The sequence below is a fragment of the Gossypium hirsutum genome, chromosome A05 (assembly GCF_007990345.1).
Source record: "Gossypium hirsutum isolate 1008001.06 chromosome A05, Gossypium_hirsutum_v2.1, whole genome shotgun sequence".
In the NCBI taxonomy this organism is placed as follows: Eukaryota; Viridiplantae; Streptophyta; class Magnoliopsida; order Malvales; family Malvaceae; genus Gossypium; species Gossypium hirsutum.
The window spans coordinates 24,011,604-24,037,720 of NC_053428.1; the positions used below are offsets into that span (position 1 = coordinate 24,011,604).

General features: G+C 31.5%; 3 protein-coding genes across 4 annotated transcripts; 1 reads left to right on the plus strand and 2 right to left on the minus strand.

The window, feature by feature from the left end:
* Positions 1-424: 424 nt before the first annotated feature.
* On the minus strand, positions 425-6,453 carry LOC107924806 (serine/threonine-protein kinase MPS1). Of its 2 annotated transcripts, none has more exons than XM_016855406.2 (6): positions 5,998-6,453; positions 5,288-5,665; positions 4,081-5,114; positions 3,245-3,445; positions 1,929-2,090; positions 425-1,216 (listed from the first exon to the last, which is right to left on the minus strand). In XM_016855406.2, exons 1-6 carry the CDS (start codon positions 6,149-6,151, stop codon positions 647-649), a joined length of 2,499 nt encoding a protein of 832 aa, XP_016710895.2. In that variant the 5' UTR covers positions 6,152-6,453; the 3' UTR covers positions 425-646. The 2 variants fall into 2 exon arrangements, with proteins under 2 accessions (XP_016710895.2, XP_016710896.2); XM_016855407.2 differs by having other exon boundaries at positions 4,081-5,045; positions 5,998-6,406.
* Positions 6,454-9,845: 3,392 nt separating this feature from the next.
* LOC121229500 (uncharacterized) lies at positions 9,846-11,497 on the plus strand. Its single transcript, XM_041114038.1, has 2 exons — positions 9,846-10,709; positions 10,788-11,497. Exons 1-2 carry the CDS (start codon positions 10,049-10,051, stop codon positions 11,402-11,404), a joined length of 1,278 nt encoding a protein of 425 aa, XP_040969972.1. The 5' UTR covers positions 9,846-10,048; the 3' UTR covers positions 11,405-11,497.
* A 2,573-nt stretch (positions 11,498-14,070) lies between these two features.
* On the minus strand, positions 14,071-19,756 carry LOC107924681 (O-fucosyltransferase 10). Its single transcript, XM_041114040.1, has 10 exons — positions 19,130-19,756; positions 18,290-18,392; positions 18,027-18,094; positions 17,719-17,807; positions 17,437-17,634; positions 17,019-17,223; positions 16,760-16,927; positions 15,850-16,017; positions 14,960-15,150; positions 14,071-14,779 (listed from the first exon to the last, which is right to left on the minus strand). The coding sequence occupies exons 1-10, from the start codon at positions 19,559-19,561 to the stop codon at positions 14,566-14,568; spliced, it is 1,836 nt and encodes a 611-aa protein (XP_040969974.1). The 5' UTR covers positions 19,562-19,756; the 3' UTR covers positions 14,071-14,565.
* Between the last annotated feature and the right edge of the window lie 6,361 nt (positions 19,757-26,117).

Here is a 26,117-nt window from a genome sequence, read left to right on the forward strand (position 1 = left end):
ACTCGGAGAGGGCGGCAATATATTAAGTCCGCAAGGTCAAGTTTTTGGTAGGTTTAGACTTACAGCTGACGAGTTAATAATCATAATTTTCATGTATCCAGTTATGTAAAATATTATTTATATACACCAGATTATTATTGTAAATTGTAATTAAAAATTTTATTTAATTAAACAAATTATAACATTTACTATATTTTGTATAATTACATAAAACATTACCCAAGTATATATCACTAGTAAAAAAACATTATCCAATTACACAAATCATCCAACCAAAATATTTTTGATTATAATAAAAAAATTTATCCTAATTACAAGTGGCATTACCCAATCGCTCAAATTATCACAACTTCTATGGTATTTTATGTTACTGTAAAGAGCTTTCCTTAGATTATATCTTTAAAATACTATGGAAAAATTGTGTTGCTATTAATTATATTTTTAATTATAAAACAGGATGACTCATGAGTAGATACATTCACGAAATCTCTGAAGGTTAATGTTTCATCTCGGACACAACAAATGTTAATTTTTACATATTATTACAAAGGGACCAAAAATGAGCTCAATTTTGTCATCCCACAGTTGCAACACTCAAAAACAAAAATGCTGTGGCAAGTATATATTCTCCCTTTTTCACAAACTCTTACCCTGACTGGCTTAGATGTTCCTGGAGCTGAAAACAGAGCTTTGACATTTGAGTTAGCAACTTGCATTGTTGTTCTCGTGATGTTAGTGATTCCGATGTTACCTGAGACATCGGGTCTCTAAGTAGCTGAGTGAGCCGAGAGCATAACATCAAAGCATCTTGATTGTTGGAACATGCTTTGGCTATAAGTTCAAGCAGTTGACAGCTTTGGTCTGGAGCCAAAGATGGTTGGGGAGGGACTGGGGGAACAAGAAAAGGGTGTTGAAGTAGCTCAGGGATCCGCCACCTCTTGTTACGGTCCCATGCAAGACATTTCTTCATGATATCAAGAAGCCACGGGTTAGAAACTGGTTCATATGAAATCTCATGGTTTGGATCAGTTATAACTTTAAACTTAGACCAGAAAGTCTTGTAATCAGCAAAAGGCGTCCTCCCATAAACCATTTGATAAAGTATGCACCCAAGGGACCAAATATCGGAAGGTCGGCCGCATTTTATGGTGTTTCCATTTGCATCACTCTCATTGCACATGAATGCTTCAGGAGACATGTAACTCAGGGTTCCCACCTGCAATGGTAGTTTACAAAAGATTTACATGTGTTCGAGATATATTGGTTTAAAGCATTAACATGACAGAACTAAATCATGAAGCAATTTCTTTGGCCAAGTCATCAACCACTTCAGATAAATTGAGAGAAGTTAAGACATGATCCTGCACGGCATATATGAATACCAGAACATATTGGAAAAAAAATGTAAGTAGAAGTGCATTAACTATCGTTGTCTTGCATGAGATAATAGATTAAATACTCATCTAGCCCATGTACTACATAACTTCTGTGAGATTGCTATGTATAGAATTAAAATTCAATTTGAATCTTATGGCTGGGCAATCGGCATTGGTGGCACCTTCCCTTCCCCTCACTTTCCCTCCTTTATCCTTCTCTCTCCCTATTCTTTTTTCCTTTGTCCCTTAAACATAAAATATCCAAATAATTCTCATTTTTGGGTTTCTTACCACATTACTCAGTTAACAACGATATTAGGTCATCGCCAAAACGAAAGTTCATGCATCTACTTGTGAATTTTTGTCTCTAAGTACCAAACTGACAATAAGTGAATAGTACAAGAGCCAATTGAATATTTAACCCTAAAACAATCAAAGTTCTAATTGATAAAAGTAATAATTTTGAAAAACAAATGTGAAACAAAATTTTGATTGATAAAAGAGAATGATACCGTAAATCTAAAGTTGAAGAGAACAATGAGTAATGAATACCTGTGAATCCCTTTGAATATTGGTTGTATCACTCATTATGGCTTTGGCAATACCAAAATCAATAAGTTTTAGAGAGCCTTTTACAAGAAGAAAATTAGCTGGCTTTAAGTCGGAGTGCACAATTCGTTCCTCATGTATAGTGTTGACAGCTTGAAGTATTTGCTACAAATTGCTCAACAAACTAAAGTAAATATTCAGCCTTTTTGCATAATTAATAATATAAGCTGAAGCTAAAGACTCATAAATGGCACACAAATTTAAAAAAAGTAGAAACATTGAGGAACTTGCTGACAAGAGCATAAATATCTAAACTCTAAAGTGAGATTACTCTGCTTTCAATTTTTCTGAAAATACTGAAACATTAATTGGGAAAGAAGTTTTATATTTTTTTTCTTAGAGTGGCCCTTGGTTCAATGGTAGGTTCCCATTATGACCTGCAGGACACCAATACAAGCTGCCAAAACAGCTGCAACCGAAAGCAAGGGTATGGTACCTAAATCTAATGCTCTCCTATCCCTGCAATGTCTTACCTTTTCTAGACCCTGATATGCAGTGGCCTCCGCAAAATTTTGCCCACTTGTCCTACATGTAATTTCCATTTTCCTCTATTTCTTTCCTTACTGAATTTTCTAGTTTTCCTCTTGATGCACTTGGTTATGATGCCAAAAACTACCGAGTGCATGAAAATATCATCACAGTTAGCAATGAAACTTGTACTATCATGCTGAAATTATTTGAAACAACTAAATATATGCATGTTTAAACACTGTTGATTTCACCTATCAACTTCTCATTGCAACTCTTTTTAGAAATTTTAATTTAGAGATCCTAAACTTTAGCCTGCAAAATCTCAATTTTAATCAAAGCAAAAAAGTTGTTTCCAGAATCCTCATTAGATCCAACTTTGGCTTTCTGGACTGTATGAGACACCAAAGTGAAAGAGGAACATCATCTTATGGAATGTGTCTTTGTATATGTTAGTAGAAAAAAGAGAAAATACTTATGCCCCAAAACACGAAAAGGAGAAGAAATAGCTAAAGAAATTGAAGGAAAGCTAAATACAAATAAGCAAGCTCAAAGAAAAGGAGAAAACCAGAGTTTGCTCCAAAAAGATGCTAAATTGTTAGCCACAACAAAGAAATGTTTATTTAGGTGGATTGCCATTAGAGAAGCACAGCATGAATGATTACAACTATCAAGATTCAAATTAGCTTTAAAATTCTAGTAGAATTAATGCATATAATTTGAAAAAAGAAAAGTTATCAATATTATTAGGAAAAAACAACACAGATTCAAAGAAAGGAAAGCTTTAAAACCTGCCAGTAAAATCGAAGCCAGTTCTCATCTATAGTCTGATTGGAACTATCCATTTCCTTCCATTTCTGGGATAGCATGTGAGCCAAATCAATTTCTCCATATTCAAGTACCATGTACAGATAGCCATCATCCTTGACTCTGCCATCTTTATTTGACATGCAGCCATTCATCACTTCTCGGAGCAGATTCTTATCTGTCACCTAATATCAAGAAAGACTACTATCAACAAGAAAGCTGACGGAATATAACATAAAAGTTCAAGTCATTTATCATTAACACGCCCCCCCCCCCAAAAAAAAAAAAAAGAAAAAGAAGAAAACAAATGATAAACATTCTTGCCAAACAAGATCTACTTTTATGTGCATGGGTGCTATAAAGAATTTTTAGATGGAGCGCTTGATCCTGACATTGCATGTGCATATCTTTGCATCATAGTGAAAGCTCAGAAATTGAGATGAGCTACAAAAGTTATCTCAGGGGAGGCAAACCCCCTCCGAGGCCCCCAACTTTCTGAGAACATAACAAGCAAACAACTACAATGACGAGAAAATGTTCCAAATAGTCTAACTGCAGAAATAAGACAGATAAGCTCCATGGCATATGAAGTTAGTCTGCAAATCAAAGGCTCAATTTGTCCAAAAATATCACTAGTCACTACTCCAAACATATTAGTTTAGCGTGAAATGATTGACCAATATGAGTATCTGTTTAATAGCAACTTAATTAGATTATATCTTACTAATTTGTGCTGTTGGTTAATAAATCGAAACAACCAAAAAGGGGAAAAAATTAGTATATCAAAATTTAACACATAACTACAGTAGGAAGGAGGTACCTCGTAGTCTACTAAGTTGATAATGTTGTTCTTTCCCTTCAACCTGTTTAAATATTCAATTTCCTGACAAAACCCATATGCACTAGCATAGTCACGACCTTTGAGCTTGATTTTCTTGAGCGCGTATATAGTACAATCTGATGAAATGACTTTGTGGACCTCACTGCTTCCTCCACTGCCTATCTTCCCAAGCCTTTGATACAGCTTTCCATTCACTTTGAAAAACAAGTCAGGGTCATAACTTCGTTTACGAGGTGCTGATGCTCCTTTACTACTTGTAGCCTTCCCTTGCTTCTCTGCTTTAGAAGGCTCTAACTTTAGATTTGAATTCAAGTCTTTCGACAATGGAGGCTGAGATTGTATATTAGTGACACAACCTGCAATTTCTTGCCCTTTGATTGACTTATCATTCTGAGGAAAAGAATCTTTTGAAAGTTCATTTTGGGCGACCAAGCTTCCTTCTTGCCTTTTGGACAAATCAAATTCATTAACCTCCAGTTGGGCATTATTACCAGAGGTAGAAGCCTGCGCTGCCAGATCAACTAGCATTCTACTCATTTCCTTCTTTGAAGGAAATTCTTGCTGCAACATCTCTCCTTGATTTAGCAACTGACAATTCACATCAGAATCTCCAGGGGGTTCTTTTGCCACATGAGAACCTCTTTCTTCTTGGGTACGTGAGCAATAAGTTGTCAGGTTAAGCATTGGAACTGAACTAGAATGGATAGATGTTGTGGTAGCACATGATGACCCCACAACTGAAGATTGAGTGACGGTTTGCCCTAAAAAGTTTCTTAAATGATGTATCTGATCTTGTACAATAGTAGTTCTTTTCGCCAAAGAAGAGATCCCACCATCAGACTTCAAAACAATTTCCGATTCTAGGTTCTGAATGTGGCTGTGCTTTGACTCATTATTGACAACTGTTGATGTTTCTACTTGATTGACCGTGTTCCATTCCATTTCTGTCAAGGCAAGTGAACGCATATGAGATGATAAATTCTCCAATCCAGTGGCCATTCCATCATCGGCCCCTGCAGATTTAATGGGAAGAGAAAATACATCGTAGGGCATAGTGACAAATTCAGGTGCTACAGGTAATCAGTTATATTTCAACCATTTAAGTCAGTGTCACAAAGTATTGCGGAAAAGAAGAGCCCAGAAAAACATAAATTAGCAATTTAAAGGGCATTGTAAAACACATTACCTTGGGAAACAGCAATGTGTCCAGTTAAAAACTGAACCTTTCTCTCACCATCAGCATTTTGAGATTGTACATCCTGCAAAGGGATCGGATTATTCTCTTTTTTAGCATCAACCTCCTTGTGTTGATCTCGATCCACATCAAATGGGTTGAAATTTTCATCAATGGTTTTGGTGGTAGTTCCCGTGATGGAAGGTGGAGTAATGAATGCATCTTCTTGAGACTCCCCAGCATTAATTTTGTCCTTGACTAACTGACCATGACTCAACGAACCATAATCCTGAGACTTGTTAGTATCATTATTGGCACCCATATTTCTAGAAGCTGCGCGCTGGGGAACCACCATTCGTCTTGGCATTATACCATTCGTCTGAATTGTACCTGGAAACCCCTCAAAAATTCCAACATAAATTTACATTTGAACCACTCACGTCTCTCATTAGCTAACAAGATCCATCCAATAAATCATGATTTACTTAATTGACATCAACCATAGAATCAACATGAGTATACCTAAAACCAAATAAGCAGCATAAATTTCTACTTCCCTTAACTGGACTAAAGTAGCACCTAAGCCCTAAACAGCTAAAAGAAATCAACTAAAAAAAACCTATCCAAAAGAACAAGTAAACACAAAAACCCTAATAGCAATTAAAATATTAACCAAGCAAAAAAACTAGGGATCTGGATTTGAAGTGGGAAGAGAGGTGTACCGAGAGAGCGGTGGCGCTTGAAGGCGGCTTGGACATCACGGATGAAGCCAGGAGGGGAGGAAGATGACGAAGTGGAAGACGATGTGTCCTGATTAGGGATCGGGCGGACCAGATTGGCAGGTGGTGGGAGCGGAAGCTTAGCCTCCCTGTCCATGGGCGGATCTCAACGGCATTTCCGGTCTATGGAGGGGCAGTTCAAGTTGAAAGAAGGAACAAAAACAAAAAGCTTTTTTAGGGCAGAAATGGCGGAACGAAGAGTCAAGTGGGTAAGGTTAGGGAGTTATGGTGGTCTACTATCTTCTTCGTCCATGAGAAAGAGAAACGCGCTGAGAGAGGGATAGTGAGATGGGGGAGTGAAAAAGTTTTGGAAGTTTGAATGCCTGCCTTTTTGCCGCTCTCATTTGTTCTTTTTTTTTTTAATTTATTGAATATTACAGTGGATGAGCCATTGGATTCTTTTGAGTTTGAGTTGGCTTCTCTTTAAGAATTTATGTCCTGATAAGCAGCCCAAATAAACATATCTCATGGCCCACCTGCTCGCTTGGGCTTTAGGTTCACAAAGCTAGTCCAACACATTTATTAAATGAATAACACAAAGTATCTTCACCAATATATGCATGTATATATTAGATTATGACACACTTATAATTTAATATTTTTATTTTTTAAATTTAAAAATATAATATAATTAAAATTAATTTGTTAAATTTAGATTTATTATAAAAAAAATCTTTTACATGACTATTAATTGGAAAGTATTCATCTGTTGAGGTCTTAAATTGTAACTTTATCCAACTGCTAAATTAATTGATAACTTATATGCAGAAATCTCATCACAGCATTCAAGTTCAACTTTTCATATGCGGATTTATTGTGCTCCAAACCCTTTTATGTATCTCATCAAGTTTTACATGAAGACATTTTGTAAATAATTTTGATTTTAACGTAAGGTTGCCTATAATGAATGATATTATCCCAACCCCTTACATCATCAATGAGACATTCAACCGGATACATTATTCAGAAATTAAGGCTAATATCGAGGATAAGTAGAATGTAGGGAAACAAGTGATGAAGCAATCCAAGAGGGTGGACCCAATGGTGTTGAAGTTGTTTTATTTTCTTAACTTGAAGTAACTCCAAATAAGTAATATTAACAATGAACTTCCTAACATTGCTAAAGGGACAACTGAAACTCTACCACCATATCATTCTCCATTCCACGTGTTCAGCATTGACATTAACGTAATGTTGTACTAGAATTTCTCAAGTTACCGCGCAGAAGATCAGGGCATACGAATTCTTAAAAAATGAGTTAAATAAATTATTTTTTAAATAAAAATGTTAAAATACCCTCAAATAATATTATTTATTTTAAATAAATTTCATAATTTTTCAAATCGAGTTAGTTTTTAGTTAACTCATAATACCAATTCAATTTGAGATTTAAATAATAGCAAGTCTAGATATACAATTGATGAAGATAATAAAATATATAAAAATTATCAATATAAAAGTTTCGGTAGAGTGGTAAATTTAAAATTTTATTAACGCAATTGGTACGGTTTTAAATCTCACTATATTTATATTTATATTTTTTAAATAAAAATCTAAAGTATTCTCGAATAATTTCCCTAATTAAGTTGATCATTAATTGACTCGTGACATTGACTCAAATCAATGATTAAATAATAGTACAAAATAATTATATTAGAACAAATATTAATATAAAATTTAATATATATTTTAAACTCGTATTACATGAAAAATTATCTCATACACATGTTGTGAAATTTTGTAGCCTCCACACAAGGAAAAAGGGAGCGACCTGTTATAGTAATAAAATAAAATAAAATAATAATTTCCACTTAATAAAAAAATAATTATAAAAAACATTATACATTTAAAAAAAAAAACTCACACTCACTGATGTATCATAACAAAATTAACTAAAATGCTTCTATATTTATAAAATACGTTTAAGTATAAATATACTTAAAATTTTTTATACAATATTTAAAACTATTCATAATTCTTATCCAACCTTTAATTGGAAATTAGACGCGTTTTAATGCGTTCAAACTCACATATTTTTATATTAACAATAATATTGATACCAACTGAATTAAGAATCAACCGACAGATTTAATATCTTTAAATAAATCTAGTTTTGATATAACTATTTTGTTTACCTTAAAATATTATTAAACTAATATATTTACGTAATTGTGTTATATAGTAAACAATGTCGTTATTGCATATATTTTAATATTTTCGATTACAACTTTCTATTTTTAGTTATTAAAGTTTCCTTATTATGCAATTGTTGGTAATATATTAAAATTTAAAACCATTTTAATATCAAATTTTGATAAAAATATTTTCTTTTCATATTTCGGGCATACAATACACACTACAATTTTTTAATCCATTAATGTTCTATATCATAAGAATTTAAAAATATACCTGTTCAACCTATTAATGGGTATATAGAGTAAAGTCGATCTTACAGAAATTGAATTGATCAATTTTATGGTTTTTTATGATAAAAAAATTAATGTGAATCTGTAAAAATAAAGAAGAGTAATTAAATCTAAATCTAAATATCAATTAAATAAAAACCAAATAAAAATAAGGAAACAAAATTAGATTTGAATAAATCAATAAAACGAAAGTTGCAGCTTTAAGCATAATTTTGATTCCTGCTTTGAATTGATCTCTTACCATAGATTTTCTCCTCCAATCTATAAGTAGAATATAATGATCAAAGCAAGGTGAAATTAGAAATTTTTTTAAGAGGCTGAAATTAAATTGTAATTTTTATGATAAAAAAATACAATTATACCATTTCAATAGATTATATGTCTTTATAATTTTTAAATAATTAAATCAAAATTTTATATTTTTAGGGGGCTAAAGTACAATTTTACCTTTATTAATTTAAAATTTTAAAAATTTTAAAGGGCCATATGATTTTTTTTTTCATTTTAGGGGGGTTAGAGGCCCCTGTCAACCCCCTAATTTTACCATTGGATCAAGGAACAACCTCAAACCACTAGCCCTTTCATATATAAATTAACCGTGGAAATAATTCGACAACCAACTCTTACCAAGCAAATAATCTTAAAATTAGCTTCCGTGATTTAATTCCTCAAGGGTCTTGCAAACTAGGACATGACTCAAATCAAAGGCCTCAATTGCACTGGTCGTTTAAATTTAATCGTTAACTCCTATGATAAATCCAACAACTCACTCAATTAGTCGCATCAATTTATTTTTAGGTGGACTAAATACGACAATTACAAATTGTACCAATTCAACAACTGAATCTCTTAAATCGGAGAATTAAAATAAATTTAATTTTAATTAATATCTTAAAAGAGATGTTTTTCAAAAAATAAAAATAAAATATTCCTAAAAACTTAATAGATTTGTGCTGATGTAAAATTTACTTAATAGATTTGTGCTGATGTAAAATTTACTACGTAGCGCGCAACTCGATTTGTTTTTCAACACATTAAATAACCTATTTAAAAAAAATCAATTAAATGTCAAAATTAATAAGTTGTAATAGAATTTATATCCAAAATTAATTAAACCAAATGATAAAAATAAATCAATTAAACACCTGATTTTGCATAAATTTATTTAAATGTGGCTTAATCTAATGTATTTTTAATAAAATGAAATCTCAAACGCTAATCTAACTCGAAAAATTAAATGGTTTAGTTTCTCGTGTTTTTATTTTGGTCAAATGTTAGTTTCTCGATTAGATGATCCAAGTACTTGCAATGAAAATCAACGGCCATTATTTGCCATGAAAGGTCTATAATGACCATCTCCATAGAGAAAGCAATTATTTATAAGTTCAATTTGGAAAATAACTCCAAAAACATACAAATCCTAGCTAATGTCTGTATTCGGTAGACAGCAGGTACCTAGGATTTAAGAAGCATGTCTGTTTCCCCTTCATGTCTCTAATGGCAGTCTATCTGAGGTTCTAATACATCAACAAAAAACCCATCACTAGTATTATTATATCTCCTTGAATATGGCTGGTTCAACTCACCAAAGAAAACCCACCATGGAAGCTTACCAAAACCAAAACAAGTGGCCTCAGAAAATTGACAAACCACCTTCTTGGGTGGTTCTCAAAGGATTTTTCTTTGGTAAACATCATCACCACCAACAAGAGCAAGAAGAGCAACAGAAGCTACAGCCGAAGAAGAAGGTAAAGAAGCAAAAGCAACAACAAAAGGAACAAGTGATGGAAGAAACAGGCAAGAAATGCAAAAAAATGAGGTGTTCAGGTTCATTATGCAGCAACACAAAGGTCATCCACTGCAGGCCTGAAATGGCTTCCCCTGAAGTTCACAAGAAAAGGGCATCCTTTGGTTCATTTGATACTTCTAGCAGATCCATGAAAGCTCCTCTGCGTGAAATCAACGGAGTTGCAGTTTCTTCCACTAATTCTTCTTCACTGCTTTCTGTATCTTCAGCAGCAGCAGCCAGCTCCTCTGCCGGTGGTTCCTTTGGAGGAATGCCGTTTAGGAGATTCTCCGGCTGTTATGAGTGCAAATTGGTGGTTGATCCCCTTCTTGGAATATCCAAAGATCCTTCTTTGAGGGGCACCATTTGTTCTTGCCCTGAATGTGGTGAGATTTTCATGAAAGCTGAAAATTTGGAGCTTCATCAAGCTGTTAGGCATGCAGGTAAAATAAAGTCACTCCCTGAGACACCCATCGTTTGTATATAATATGATAATTTTTTTTTATATAAATCAAACACAGTTTCTGAACTGGGACCTGAGGACACAAGCAAGAACATAGTGGAAATCATATTCAAGTCAAGCTGGTTGAAGAAACAAACACCAATCTGTCAAATTGATCGGATCCTTAAAGTCCAAAACACCCCCAAAACAATCTCTAAATTCGAAGAATACCGCGATTCGATCAAATCCAAAGCCACCAAGAAGCACCCACGTTGCATAGCAGATGGGAACGAGCTCCTAAGGTTTCACTGCACCACATTTGCATGTTCACTCGGTCTCAGTGGGTCCACCAACTTGTGCAACACAATCCCAAAGTGCAATGGTTGCAGCATTATAAAAAATGGGTTCAAGGTGGCTCAAGAAACCAATGGAAAAGGAATTCTCACCACAGCTACCAGCGGCAAAGCACATGATAAAGCAGCTGGGGTGGAAGATGGGGATTATGAAAAGAGGGCAATGCTTGTGTGTAGGGTGATCGCCGGGAGAGTGAAGAAGAACATCATGGAAGGTGATAACCTGGAGGAATGCGACTCGGTGGCCGGTGCGGTTGGTGTCTACTCCGATTTGGACGAGTTGTTTGTGTTTAACCCTAATGCTATCTTGCCTTGTTTTGTTGTTATCTATAGAGGGTTTTAGTGTTGTTATTAGGGTTTTTCATGTTTAATTAAATGTAATGTTTGAATTGCTAAAGAAATAATTAATAGACTAACATGTAATGTTTTGTTGTTACCTTGAAAAATGTTGGAAGTAGCAGAAAAATGTTTGTAATGCAGACAAAACTTTTCCAATCAACGAAGAAGGTAAAAGAAATTTTAGGGCAATAAAGAAGTATCTCTGCCATGTGGCATTGTTTATCTTACATCAATGTCCAGATTCCCATTCCATTTGCTAATGCCGAATAAAGTACATTCGGAATTTGGAACATGGAACAATATGGAATAAAACTTTCTTTCCATGGATTTGGAGCACTGCACAGGCCTGACGTGTTTTGTCTTGATCAGGTTTTTTACAACTACTGCAAAAAAAAAAAAACCGACAAACTTTTGTTTTTAATACTGCATATAAGACATTACTGAAGATGCTTTGATTTGCAGTTTGTCTTAACATCTTGTGTTAAAACAAGTTTAGGAAACAGCCCTACCCACTTCCTTGTCCGTACAGCGTGCTAGTTTCTTTTAGATTGACAAATATATATATATATTAGAAATGTAAAACATGATATAATGAAACAATTTGAACACTATAAAAGCTTGAATATCAGATATAATATAATTAATAATTTTGTATATAATAAATATGAAAATTAACCTATTTATTTAATAAATATAAAAAATGTAACAAAATCAATACACCACGTTGAACCAAGATGAACATAATAAATTAATGTCCATAATTTTAACATTTATACTATTATTTAAAAATTTGGTGTCACTCATCTATCAAACTCCAACTCGACTATAAAATTATATAAAAAACTTATTTTTTCAATAAAAATAACAAACATGACTAGGGGAATATTTTTCTCATTTTATAAGTTAAGTTAAATTTAGGATATCATAATATTTAATACGTTTCAGCTAAAGGTGTCGTGGTATTTCTTATATCAATTTATAATTTAGGTGACTAAAACAGCAGCAAAAAGATGCATGCATGAACTGTCAAAAAAAAAAAATTAACGACGGGTTTGGTGCCAAAGGAAGAGGGATAAAGGAAGTGGCTCTCATGCATGCTTTGGGTAGCTTTTGTTCAGAGCTTTTGATGAGTAATGAGTTTTGCTTTTACAGTGGATGAGAAGAGTAAGAATGAAACAACAGCCATGTCATAGATAGATGCTTAAAACACAAGCTCAAGTCCTATTCATCATGCACGCTTTTACCTACAATCCCTAATTCATCTATTTATATTGTATTATAATGTTATAATTATGCATTATTTTTGGAATATTATTATGTTTATGTGTAGCATATTTTGATATCTTTTGTGTGGTGTACATGTGTTCATATTTACTCGAGAAAGGAAGAGAATAAAAATGATGGAAAGGAAAAGAAAGCAACGTGACACGAGAGGAAAAGGAAAAGAGGGTATAAATTATGTTGACGACAGTGAAGACTCCTGTAAGCGTAGCGGAGGGGGAGAGCCCTTCCCAATTTGCAAAACAGTGGGAGTTTTTGGCACTGGGATTAATTATTAAACAGTGTGACCTGACAGTTGGTGGAACTCAGCCACATGTTGTTATTGTTGTTATCGGCTCATGTGTGTTGGGTCAGGGTCAATGCTTGGACCAGCCTTTTAACTACTAGCATGGCATGGGACCATGTTATCTTCCCTATCCCTCTCCCACTTCTTCTTGTTCTTTGATCAAAAATCAAGCTTTTCATTTTATTTTGGCATAATCATAAATTTGACAATTAATATTTACATGTTTTGTTAAAATAATTTTAATTGTGTTTTCGAGCTTTTTTGGCCACTTTTGTATTTTTTTAACAGATTTAATAAAAGTACTATTAAAAAAGTTAATGAGAATTATGTGAAATTTTATATATAGAATATTTTTAATGAGATGTAATTTATTACTTAAATAACTCTATAAGATAATTATATGTGGAAAATAATAAAATAAATAACTCATGAACTTAAAAAATAATAACTCTTAATTCAAAGAAAATAAACTTAATTATCTAAAAAAAATTAACTCAATAAAAAAACCTTTCACTAAACATAAGTATGAAAGATTAAAATGTTTTGAAAAAAAGAGAAAGATTGAAACATTAAATTTATTAATTAAATATGTTAAAGAAACCAATTTGAAAAAAAATCAAAAAAATTGATAGCTAAAAAAAGCTCAAAAATACAATTAAAACTATTTCAACAAAATATATAAACATTAGTGACCAAATTTATCATTAAACCACCTTTTATGTTTCATCACTAAAATGGAACTCTACTGCGTTTAGCTTTTAGAGATGGATTGTTTCTACTTATCTCATTCATTTAAATGGTTTAATTGCATCAAACATCCCTAAACTTTAAAATATTTTAATTAAAATTTTAATGTATTTATATCGTATCAATGAAGTCCTTGTTTTTGTACAAATGCATTGAAAACGAAACATCTGGTTTACTGTCGGGGCAGGATTCTCCTTATTTGGAGTTTGCATGTTTTGCCAGGAATCCAGGCAAATTTCATAGCAGGAATGTGGAAAAGCTAAAAAAAATGACAACACTTGTCATGTCCAATTATGCCTCATTTTTCTATCCTATTCCCACTCACAGAAATAAATGGAGAAATTAACCTTCTTAAATAAGTTCAAGGCACTTTTTTTTTTTTTGAATAAATACATTTCCAACCAAGACAATGCTAACCAGTCTTGTCTGCCATACCAAAAATTTCAATAGAGACAATATCAATAATCTGCAGAATTTTATGATAGAAAAGAACAAGAAAGCTGTCCCGCTCCTGCTCTAAGTGAAATTAACTATGAAAAAAACAAAAGAATCTTGTCAAACAGTACCTCATTTGATCAGGGTCGCGAATCCATCTAAGTCTTACATCCGCACTGCAAGCAAAACAAAATTTGTATCTTTAAGTAAAACCGAAGCACCATCGTTGGAGTATTGAACTCCAAGGTTGGAGAACCAACAAGCCGTCCGCCTAAGCTGCAATCCCTATATGCCTTGGCAGATCAGGCGCAGCAATGACGATGTAGAACAACCATAAACAAAGAAACAGTACGCTCCTTATATATGATTTGATGATTGCACTGTACTGGACTAAATTGACGTACGAACTTCGCTTATTATCTTGTAGACTCATGGTGGGAATTGAGTACATTTGCACCTTCGGTTAGCCTGAATGTTGAATTATTAGAACTCTGGAGACAGGCACATTCCGGCAAAGGGTACGTGTATATGGAAGTTTTTCTGTTGAATTTTTTAACTCTGGGCACCATCATCCCTTTCCGATCACTTTCCGCAAGCATTACTTCCATCTCATCCTTAAAAGCTTTCCAACTGCAAAATAAGAGCAGTAATGTTTTAAAACTCAAGTGACAGAAACAGAACAAACATGCTTTATAACTCAAGTTCAGGATGTATATTTATAAAATCCTTGAACTTTTATCCTTCTTGCCCATAACCCAACATGGCTACATTAACAAGGTGTTTTTACCCCAGAAGTCCAGAAGATAATACCTGATATCCATGTCCTGCAGCAGGACCACGAGTTTGCGTTTATCGGGCTTAATAGTCTTCGAATGTCCATTGAAAAGAAATCTTCGATGGCCCATCAAAAACTGTGGAAAGTTCCCACCCTGGGTTGTCACAAACACTTCACTGAACAAGCTTACTGTGTAGTCTAAAGCTGCCAACTTAGAAGAATACCCCTTCAAAGAGAAACAGAGGATGTTAAACAGGTGCAGTTTGCTTCTTTAAAGGATGTAGTGCCAGAAATCAAACTAAATAGATTCAATCTAGGCAGTCCAATATGATAAAACGCTCCATTCAATCAGGCTAACCTTAAAGATGCAGCTGGACATTCCAGTTTCATAAAGATCAGATGCAAAAAGAAAGAATCACTGCCCTCTAAGTTCTACATATAACTACTGTTGATAAAGGCATTAGATCGCTAGCTATTAATTAACCATTCCCAAGTCTTTGACCTAGAAGTATATTAATAATTTCATTGAAGTAAAACTTTTGTATCCTAAAGGCTTAATACAGGTCATATACATAAGGCAAAGATGTGATGCTAAGTGTAGTTGTTATAGAAATCAGAGAAAGTTCAAACAACTTGCTTAATTTATCTAACTAAAACTCAGTAAGAGCTGTTAAAAAGAGCAAATACATGTTAACAATCTAATCAAGGGAGTGAGCATTTAAGCCACGTAAAACTGGTTGATTGAGATATTAGCTCTTGGTAAGAAAATGAAAATCTATTAATTGTCGTATCTGAGCACAATGACAGAACTGTTAAAGGTAACTTATTGGCGAACTAATTAACTTACAGAAAAAAATCCAAACTATGCCTTCTTCAAACAAACTTCAAACTTGAAACATTGCAAAAATGGTAAGACAAGATTTACCTCAAAAGGAGCAAGTTCATCAGGTGTAGCAAGAGACTCCTTAGTGTAAAGAAGAGGAAACATCTCTAGTAAAGGAGCTAGATGTTTTTCAGCCTGGTAAATTTTCCCCGAGGCTATGTAAATTGAGGTGTTATTGTCAAATCCCATACCTCTTAGCATCAATCCAACCTATGCTGACAGGAAAAACATTGTGCTATTATTTGCCAAAATTGGACTAGCATTTATATCAGAGTAATTCCAAAGAAATACAAAAGATAAGTTGAAATAAAAAAATGAATTCATATAACCTCAAGAAAACAACATGGAGAAGTTGAATAGCATGAAATAATTATCATATTTGAGCTACTATCAGGGTACAGTGTCTGTTTCGAACACGATACATTCAGAATTAAATGCAGCAATAACGAGATACTAAAGCATGTTCTCTCTTGTAGCATTTACAAAGATAATAAGGAATAAAAATCTGGTCAAATCCTACTTAGTAATCAATATAGGAAAGAGAACCAGAACATAATTTATACCAAGAAATGTAGGAAGAGTATATGACATAACAAGGCCTAAGGCCTAATTGAACTGTTATGTATGAATTTATTCTGCCTTTCAGCTTTACTTAGATTTTAGAGATATTTTACTTCCATGGGTTACTTTTTTTCAGTACAGCTCTGAAGTTCAAACTATGACCGGCTTCCTTACTCTTTCTAGCACTATGAACTAAATAATAGCTAAACAAAAACAGAATAAGCCAACAACAGGAGCTCATAAATTTGTACTACCACAATAGGTATAGCAGCACTGCAGCCTTTGCTTTAAATAGTATGGTTCCAGAGCCCCAAAAAAGTATTGAAAGAATTATTTAAATAAACTATAGTTGGAAAAAGTAACAAAAAAAGGTTCAACTTTTATTAGGTACCTCCACAGGAGTTAGAGGACATTTTCCTTTAATTCGATTGAGAGCAGGCACAATGACACGATCTTTTCGTTTGAACTTCCCCTTCCACTCTTGTTCTCTAAAAGAATCCATTTTCAATTTTTCTGCTTCCCCTCCATCATACACGCAGCATGAGAAGGCTACCATATCCTAAAAAATGGAGGGGCAGTTGTCACATTAAGTTCCTTAGGACAATGAATAGTTTGCTCCAGAAGAGGTAAAACAAGGATTAGCACTATACCTGTTCAAACCTCAGGTGGACAGAGACATATTTTCCACCAGTCATTGAGCTCCTCTCAATCATCCTACTCACTAGCTTCTCAGCAAGTGATGATATAGGCGGAGACAACTTCAATGCTTTATAATTGGTTATGCATCTCAGTAACTGAATATGAGATGGGACATTCATTGTCAATCTATTAGCAAATGGTGCAATACGGATAACTCTGCATCAAACATGCATCATCACAAACAAATCAGAAGTATACTTGGGAGAATTTTGATTAAATATCATGTACTAAAATTTCTAAATAAATGGGAAAAAAAGAAGTTTGTTTTTTTACTAAACAATCTGCTAACTTCATTCGCAGTATGCTAATACAATTAATGTTTCATTGCCAACATAAAAATAGATTTAGAAGAAACAATGTGACACATACCCTTGATCCCTCAAAATGGGAAGAACAACTCCCAAGTAATAATTTACAGTAGCCCATGCTTGGACACGGAAATTTGGAATATTGGAAATGTTCTGATCATATCTTTCCATCAATGCTTCAGGCAATTCCCTAACCACATTTACATAACCTTTAAGGTTGTTTATGAAGTGCTCCTCATCATATATATCCCTGAACTGACTGTAAAACAGTTGAGTTTTCACGAATCAGGTCTCTCAATATCCTTTAGCTAATTTTTGAGATAATGGGTCAATGAAAGTATACCTGGGATCTCTCCAAACACTGTTGAGTTCAAACCGAGGAATAACTAGTATTGCATTTAAGAGTCCAGCTACAGCCACTGCATTGCATATCTAAGAAAAAATAGTAACAATGCTTACATGCACATGACAGAATAAATATTATGACAATCAGGTAAGAAGTAGAAACAATGAGCTTTTATGTGTGCATAGCAGAACCATATGTGTACTCAAATAGTGAGAACCAAGCACATCTGTTAAGTTTAATAAATAAGTAAATGGACTGCAGAAAACCAAAATGTAGTACTATAGTAAAATACAATAATAGCATACCGCAGATCGTTGCTGGTTTAGACCACCATTGGCATCAACAATCAAGTAACCGCTAGAACCAGAAGACTCTGTATGTCAAAAGAAAAAACACTATCAAATAAACCGGAGCTCATTTCCTCCCTCTCAAGTAATAAATTTTATGTTCAACCCCACCCTTCATTTGTTATCCCTAACATGTAGGAATAATCATACAATAGCTGTTCCTAAGCTCCAATATAAGTATCGTGGAACTTTAAGAGAGAACCAATCTCGGTAAGAATTACCCATTATGCTCGTTCTGTACATGGAGAAATGATTTCTAGCCGTCGAATTTGGACAAGGTTTCTGTACTTTCACCCTTCTTTTGTATTTCCACACAGAGGACAACTGCAGCAAGAAGCAGCATTTTGAGCTTATTGAAGAAAGAAACATCTCATTTTTAGATCCTATTAAAGGGACTGAAACCTGAAGGAGAAATTTATTTCCTAATCCAATGTCTCTTTTGTAGGAGGGCTTTTTATGTAGATCATTGATACAATAAACAAAGTGTGTCAAATTAGCTCTATCTAAGTCGCCATATTATGATTCTGAAAAACCTAGGGTGGTCCTTTTCAAAAATAAGTTTTTGCTATCGCTGTTGTGAGTTGTAACCGACAATAGCCAAATATAATTGAATTGGAGAAAAAATAAAGGCATTAGCAATAAACATACATAAAGGCAAAATCTCTTATCAACATCATTTTCCATGTAGGATGTTCAAAACACATACATTCATTATCCCCATCAAGCTTCTTTGCTTTCTAATTTCATGATCAGTTTCCTTATTACTACCCTGCCTTGTCCAAGAAACAAATTTATTTTATGACAACTTTTTAAGAATTGTGATTAAAGAAAAACCCATTCTAACTAAAAGCCAAAATTGTAAAAGAAAATCTAGTTTCACTTCACAAGCGAAATAAAAATAAAAACACTCCATTAACATAAAATTTAAGATCCTTTCAAAATTTAACCTTTATCCAACATCTAGCAACCAGCTCCACCATTACTAGAATACAAAAAAAAAATGCAGCAATCAAGAGCATAAAAAAGGTTATAAAGAGATGTCTAGGAAGAAGAAAGAAGACCTGAAGAGCAGAAGAATTATCAAAGCGAATATCATCCCAAAGCCTTTGAAAATTCTCGTAGCTACGATACACTGATCCGGGAACAGAAGCATAGCCCCAAAACCCAGAAAACGGACCGACACACATTAACAAGCCGGAAATGTACAAAAGTGGCAGCAGCAACAAGTAACGGAGATTACGCCGGAAGTTCAGGCCGGAACCAAGGTTTTCACGGCGGACGAAGGACTTGGTCTTGGAACGCAGCCGACGGCGGCACTGCGACAGGGACGGAGTAAGACGAGGCTTCGGTGGCGATGGAGGTGGGCTTGGAGAGTTGTTGTCGCTCCCGTTGCTGACATCGCTGCGGTAGCCATTGCTGCAACAGTTGCTGTTGTTGTTACTGTTGCTGTTATTGTTCTTGGGCTTCATTGCTGTGGCAATGTGAGCTGCCATGTAAATAGACACCCAGCAAAAAGGAAGCAAAGCTGACTCTTCTTCTTCGTCTTCTTCCTTTTTCTTTTTCCCCTTTTTTTTTTTGTGGAGATTTTTAAAGTTCCTAAAGTGAAACTGGGAAGATTGTGGACTGATTTCAGGAGCTTTTCCTAAAATAAAAAATTCGAAAATGAAAGGAAATTTTATTTTATTTCTTAATATTGTTTGTTCTGTTGTTTTCCACTGAGATAACATACAGACAGACATAAGCTTGGCTTTTATTCGGCGTGGCTTCAACTTAGCCGATTAAATTTTATTTTAAACGTTGACTGTTGAAGACACTATTGTTTAACTAAAAATTTCAAGAAAAAAATTGTTAATTTTGTATAACCTTTAATCAATTATTTGTTAAAATTTAAATTCAATTTGGATTTTTTAGAGCAATCTTAATAGGTAATAATTAAGGTGACCCTAATTAATTAGACCCCTTTTTTATATCAAACACATCATTTACTTCGTTACCCATTTTTATACCAAACACCATAAATTTACATTATTTAATAATTATTAATATAAGGTAAATGTAGCTAAAGCCATAGCTTGAGAGTTGAGCCTTGAGGCTTTCTTCTGTAACCCAAAGCCAGTCAACCATACATAATCACGATGATCAATTTTATTATCTCAGGTTCTTGATCCCATCTGTGATATAATATATACTATTTCAAAAAAAAAATCCCATATATTAATTTACTAAAAAGTAAATATCTTAATTTTGTGAATATATATTAATTTTATAGTCTCTCTAATATTTAAATAAAATGATAATACGTTTCACTACACTTAAATTTATATTATTTTATATTTATAATAATATTAATATCAATACCGATTTAACTAAAATTTAATTAATTTTAGGGATTGTTGTCGTCTTTCGATATCATGTCAAAGTTTCGAAATCCAATTATATAAATATAATTTTAAAAAAAAAGTTTTTGTCGTTTAATAAATTGTGCAATATTTTACCTCAGTGGAGCCCTATATTTAAAGATGAAAGGACAGAGACAAATGGTGCCTCAAAAGCGAAGAGAAAAAAAATGATGTTTGAGAAAGAAGAATTGGGTTTGTGTAACTTGATTTTAAATTCAATTTGATAGTAGTGTTCTCCGAGCTAATTTAATTTGAATTATTATTTAATGATAATAAAAGTATTGAGATTTAAATTAAATTAAAGTATAAAAAAGTTATAATTTGAAAATAATTATAGTAAATTTATTTCTTTAGAAATATTTTTTAATAAATTTCTTTTAAATTTTATAATTACTTTATTAAATTTTGTATCATAAGTCAATTGAATATTAATTCAGCGTAATATTTTTATAATATTAAATTTTTCAATTAAATTTAGTGTCATTAATTAATCGAGCATTAATTTAATTAGGTGATAATGCTATGAGTCAATTGAAAAACCAAGTTAGATAATGACGAATATTTCATTATTTTATAAAATAAATTATATCATTTTAAGTGTTTTTATCGATTGATATGTTTTATATGGAAAAATAAAAATATAAATACATATAATAAAATTTAAACCCAAATTCCTATAGTTTTTAACATTTATATTTTGCCGTTCAATCAAAATCTAATTTGTTAATTATACGCCAATAAAGCCTTAACTCAATTAACAAAGACAAGACAGAGGGCTTAAGTTTTTAAATCCTATCATGTATGAGTTTTAATTCACTTAATCTTAATTTGTTGACTTCAATTTAAATTGTATTAGTTTACATAATTTTACTTTATTAATATAAAATTCCACCATCAGTATTATGTTTTAGGTTTTTTATATTATTTTAATATTACTTTTTATCTGATTCGAGTCATGCAGCTCATGCTACGTTTGATCTTATGAAATCAAATTCATTTTACCATAATTCTACAAAATGCTTTTTCTTTAAAGCAAATTGTCAATATTTATAGGATTTATATATGATATATAATTTAATAATGTATAAATTTATATAGTATTAATAAAATATAAAGTATCGCCTCTTTAAAATATGATTGTCTTATTTATTTTTAAATAATTTTAAAAATATTTATTTATTCATTGATTATTGTATCCTTATATTAAAATACAGTCATGATTCTAAGTGATATGTTCCCTAAAAATAGAAGAAGCTAAAATGCCACGTGGAGCCATCACATGGAGACATGAAAAGGAGGAGCCAAAAACTCTCCGAGACATACGCTTCAAGGCACTTTTCTTGGGATCACATCGCACGGTTTAATGGCTGCCCTATATTTACTCCTTTACCCCGCTTTTTGAGAATGTTTGTTGACCTTGTAACGGCCATTTCCGTAAATTCAAAGTTCTTCTTAATCCATTTAGTATTTTCTTAATTAATGATTTAAAAAATTATCCACTGAATCTTAATTTAATTGAAAAATATGTATTTAAGTGTGCTAAAATATGTTTGATGTTTTTTTTTAAGAGTTAAAATGATTATAAACAATTATAAATATTGTATGAAAAATATTTATATAATATCCATAACCAAAGTGCTTAATCATAGTTTAATATATTTAAATATAGTTTATTATTTACTTTAGTAGTATGAAAACATGTGAACTCATCTTGTATGAATTGTAAAAATCGTGTAGCCTAGTGAATTTTAATCTTAATAACTCTAAAAAATAATTTGACATAAAAATGATGATTTCGAATATGCATTTATTATTACCAACTAAAATTTTTATTTCAGTTTTTCATAGATTCCATTAAAAATAATTAATATGGGACATGTTACCACAGCATTAATTATCTCTATTAAGATTGAGTTTAATTACAAGTCAAAGATACTAATTTAATTAAAATTTAACATAAACTATATATATATATATTTATAAATATATTTTTATATATAGTTTTAAAAAATATTCAGTGTTTAATAGTGTTTAAAAAACATTCATTAATTTAACTTTCATTGTAGCGGTATTTTTATTTATTTATATTGTGTTCGGACTAAATCTGTTCATAGGACGATCATTAGAAAAGTGAATGGGTTTAGATAAAAATATAAATAAAAAAAATTGAGCTTCGACAAAAAATAATGCCCGTTTAAAGACGGGCCATACCTCCTGTAAGGCTTTTTCAGCCCAAACTCGGCTTGGTCCAACCCAAATTTGTAATAAAAAAAAAAGAATTGTTATCTTTTTTGTTGTTTTATTGTTGTTGTTTTTTTTATGTTATTTTCTTATTATTTTCTCACTATTTTGTTACCATTTCACCATTATATTACTATTATTTTGTTATTATTGTTTGGATATTATATAATTATTATTTTATTGTTAATTTTATTACTTTTTTAGAGACATTTGCTTGTTAAGTTGTACATATCTTAATGTTATTTAAGTATACATATTTATTTTAATTTATTTTCAAGTTATTGGGAAACATTTATTTTAATGCTTTTAGTATTTTTGATGTATTGTATTTTTTTAAAAATTATATAAAAAATTTAATATAGCTAGTCCGGGCCAGACTTAGGCAAAATTTTAAGTACTTTTTTTAGGCTTATAAAATGGATCTAAGGTTTTGGTTGGACCCGTCTCGGTCCAACCCATGGACACCTTTAGTTTGGACGAGTAGTTGCATAAAATGCAATTATTATTATAATAATTATATCCTCTTGTAATTATAAATAATTTTAATTTTCTTGACTTATTTGATTAATCTATGACAAGTTTAGTATGGCAAATTGTAATTATACAATTACATAATTTTAAATTCTAAAAATATCAATTATTATAAAATTTATCAATAATTCTCGAGAAAAAATCATTAGTAATAAAACTTAAAATTAAATCATCATATATAAAATGTTAGTGCAAAAAAAAATTCGACAATACGATTATTATCAATTCCTGAAATTACAATAAGAATCTAAAAATAAATTATCATATATAATATATTGGTCCAATAAAGTATTTGACAATATAATTACTAATAAAAATAAACATCCTATGCAATTTTATCTAATTGCATGTTTATTGGGTAAGTCTCAATCTTAGGTTAAACATGTACTCTTTATTATCATCAATTGGTTATTGACCAATTATAAATAATTAATCGTAAATGTTATTTAATTTAGTTAAATCTAATATACATAATTTATAATAAATACTATATACTTTAATTAAATTTTAGTAAGTCAAAATGTTTTAAAAAATTATCTTTCGTCAATAAAAATTTTAAATTATTTAAATGATTTTATTAAAATAACATAAAATTATATTTTAAAAATAAAAGTATCCTAAAACTAAAATATTATTATTGAATAAAAACAACTTTCTAAATTTAAATACTGTATCAACATGTTCGAAATACCATGAGATAATTGGTTAAAGTGTAATTGTTAGTATCGGAGAGTATAATCGAGATGCTCTAATTACACTTAAATTTAATTATTATATGACTTTTATTTGCAAATATTTTTAGATTGCGAAAAATAAATAATTTATAACCAAACCTAGAGTAGATCTTTGATGACTGGAATCCTGAATGAGATCCATTAAAATTGAAGTGGGTATTGTAGATGGAATCTAGTCTGATGCTTCCATTTGAAAGTTGAATCCCTCTGCCGACCATTATTTAAGCCAAAAATAAAATGAAAAAGAAAGGTAGTTAGGGAACTGGAAGGGTCTACCCTCTTTAAAAAGGGACAAAGGATTTACTGTGGCGTTATGGAGACCGAAGAAGCATAAGCTTGAGTTGTCTGAATTCGGTGATTCACATCTTCCAACCAGCCCCCACTAGAGTCTCTCAAGTTATAGGCCTCGTTTAGGAGGCATGATGTTAATATGATAGGCTTAACACACACATATATAAAATAATCCCATCAATTAAAATTGTCTATACATCGGATTGGGTCAAACTATACCTATACCACATAGGATAGATGATTTAAATAAAAGAAATGTGGCTCAAGGTGGAATATATTTAGATTTGACTAATATTTCAATATCAAACTATGAAAAAACCATAGATGATTGGGCACAGTCAATGACAATAGTTGTAAACAACAATAGTTCTTGGTCAAAAGAAAAAATTTTAAATTATTTTGTAGGAACTTTTCAAGGAGACGTTTTACAATTCTTAAGACGTTAGGAAGAATCAGAAGTAGGAAAAGTCCAAAAAGGACAACTAATTAATCAAATAGGTACTCCTAAAGATCTTTTAAAAGGATTAACAAATATTCTAAAAATAAAATTTTGTGGTTATTTTGATAAAAAAGATCAAGATAGTATAGCTAGTTATACTTTGTCAAAAATTAAATTATGTGATATTAGATATCTAGAAGAATTTTCTAAAAACTTTCTTCATGAATATCAAAAAATTAAAAAAATGAAAATATAGAATTTTGGAAAAACCAATATTTTCATAAACTACCCCCGCCATGAGATGAGATATGTATAAAAAAATATGTGTCTTATCTAGATAAACATAGTAAAGAATCAGGAATAGCAAAAGAAAATATAGATTCTATAGAAAATAGAATTAGTTTTGCAAGAGAAAGAATAACTCTACATTCTCTACAAACTAAAGCGGCTAAACAAATAAAAAATAAATTAACTTATAGTCATTGTACAAAAATTCTAGAAAATGAATGAGAATTTGGATGTAAAACAACACGTCCTAATACTTATAAAAAACATAAAAAGAAAAATAGAAAATATAAATTTATTAGGTGGAAACCAGGAAATAAAAAATATACTGGTAATAATAAGAAAAAGAAAAAATTTGTTAGGAAAAAAACTTCTAAAAATTCTAAAAAACAGATATGTAAATGTTTTATTTGTGATGAAGAATGCCATATAGCACCAAACTGTCCTAATAAAGGAAAAAGTGCTAAAAAGTCTTCTTTATAAATATATTAATGAAATATGGAAAACCCATATTTTAGAACAATGAGCAAATTTTAGACGAGCTCTTACAAAGTTTTCACAATTTCTAGTTGAAAAAATAACTAAAGAAAATGAAGCACATGAATTATTATTAAAAGTTGTTTTATACAGAGATTGTATAGAACTTGAAATAGAGTATACAAATATCAATGAGATAAATAATCTTATTGATATATTTCAATACTTTATTCATAAAGGAACAAATAGTCCCATTATGAATAAAATGTTTAGAATATGTTTATATAATAAAGCTAGGAAAATACTACCAGCAGAAATTTTTGAAAAAATCAATAAAATTATCTGCAACCTGCAGACTCAATATAAAAAAGTCTTTTCTAAATACTTTTTACAATTATATGTTTATCTAAATGATATAGGGGAAGAAATTCCTACTATAGAATTCAGATTAGATCATGAACCATTTGATATAAACAGTATTGAATGGGGTTTCGTTAGAGAAATTGTAGTACAAAACTTTTATTTTCACTTATTAAAAGATTTTCCTGCTATTATAAAAGCTATATTGTCACTTTTAGTATATCAAGATGATTTTTATTACTATTTTTATATCCAAATAAGTAGTCTTATTGGAATTGTTGAAAAAGAGCGA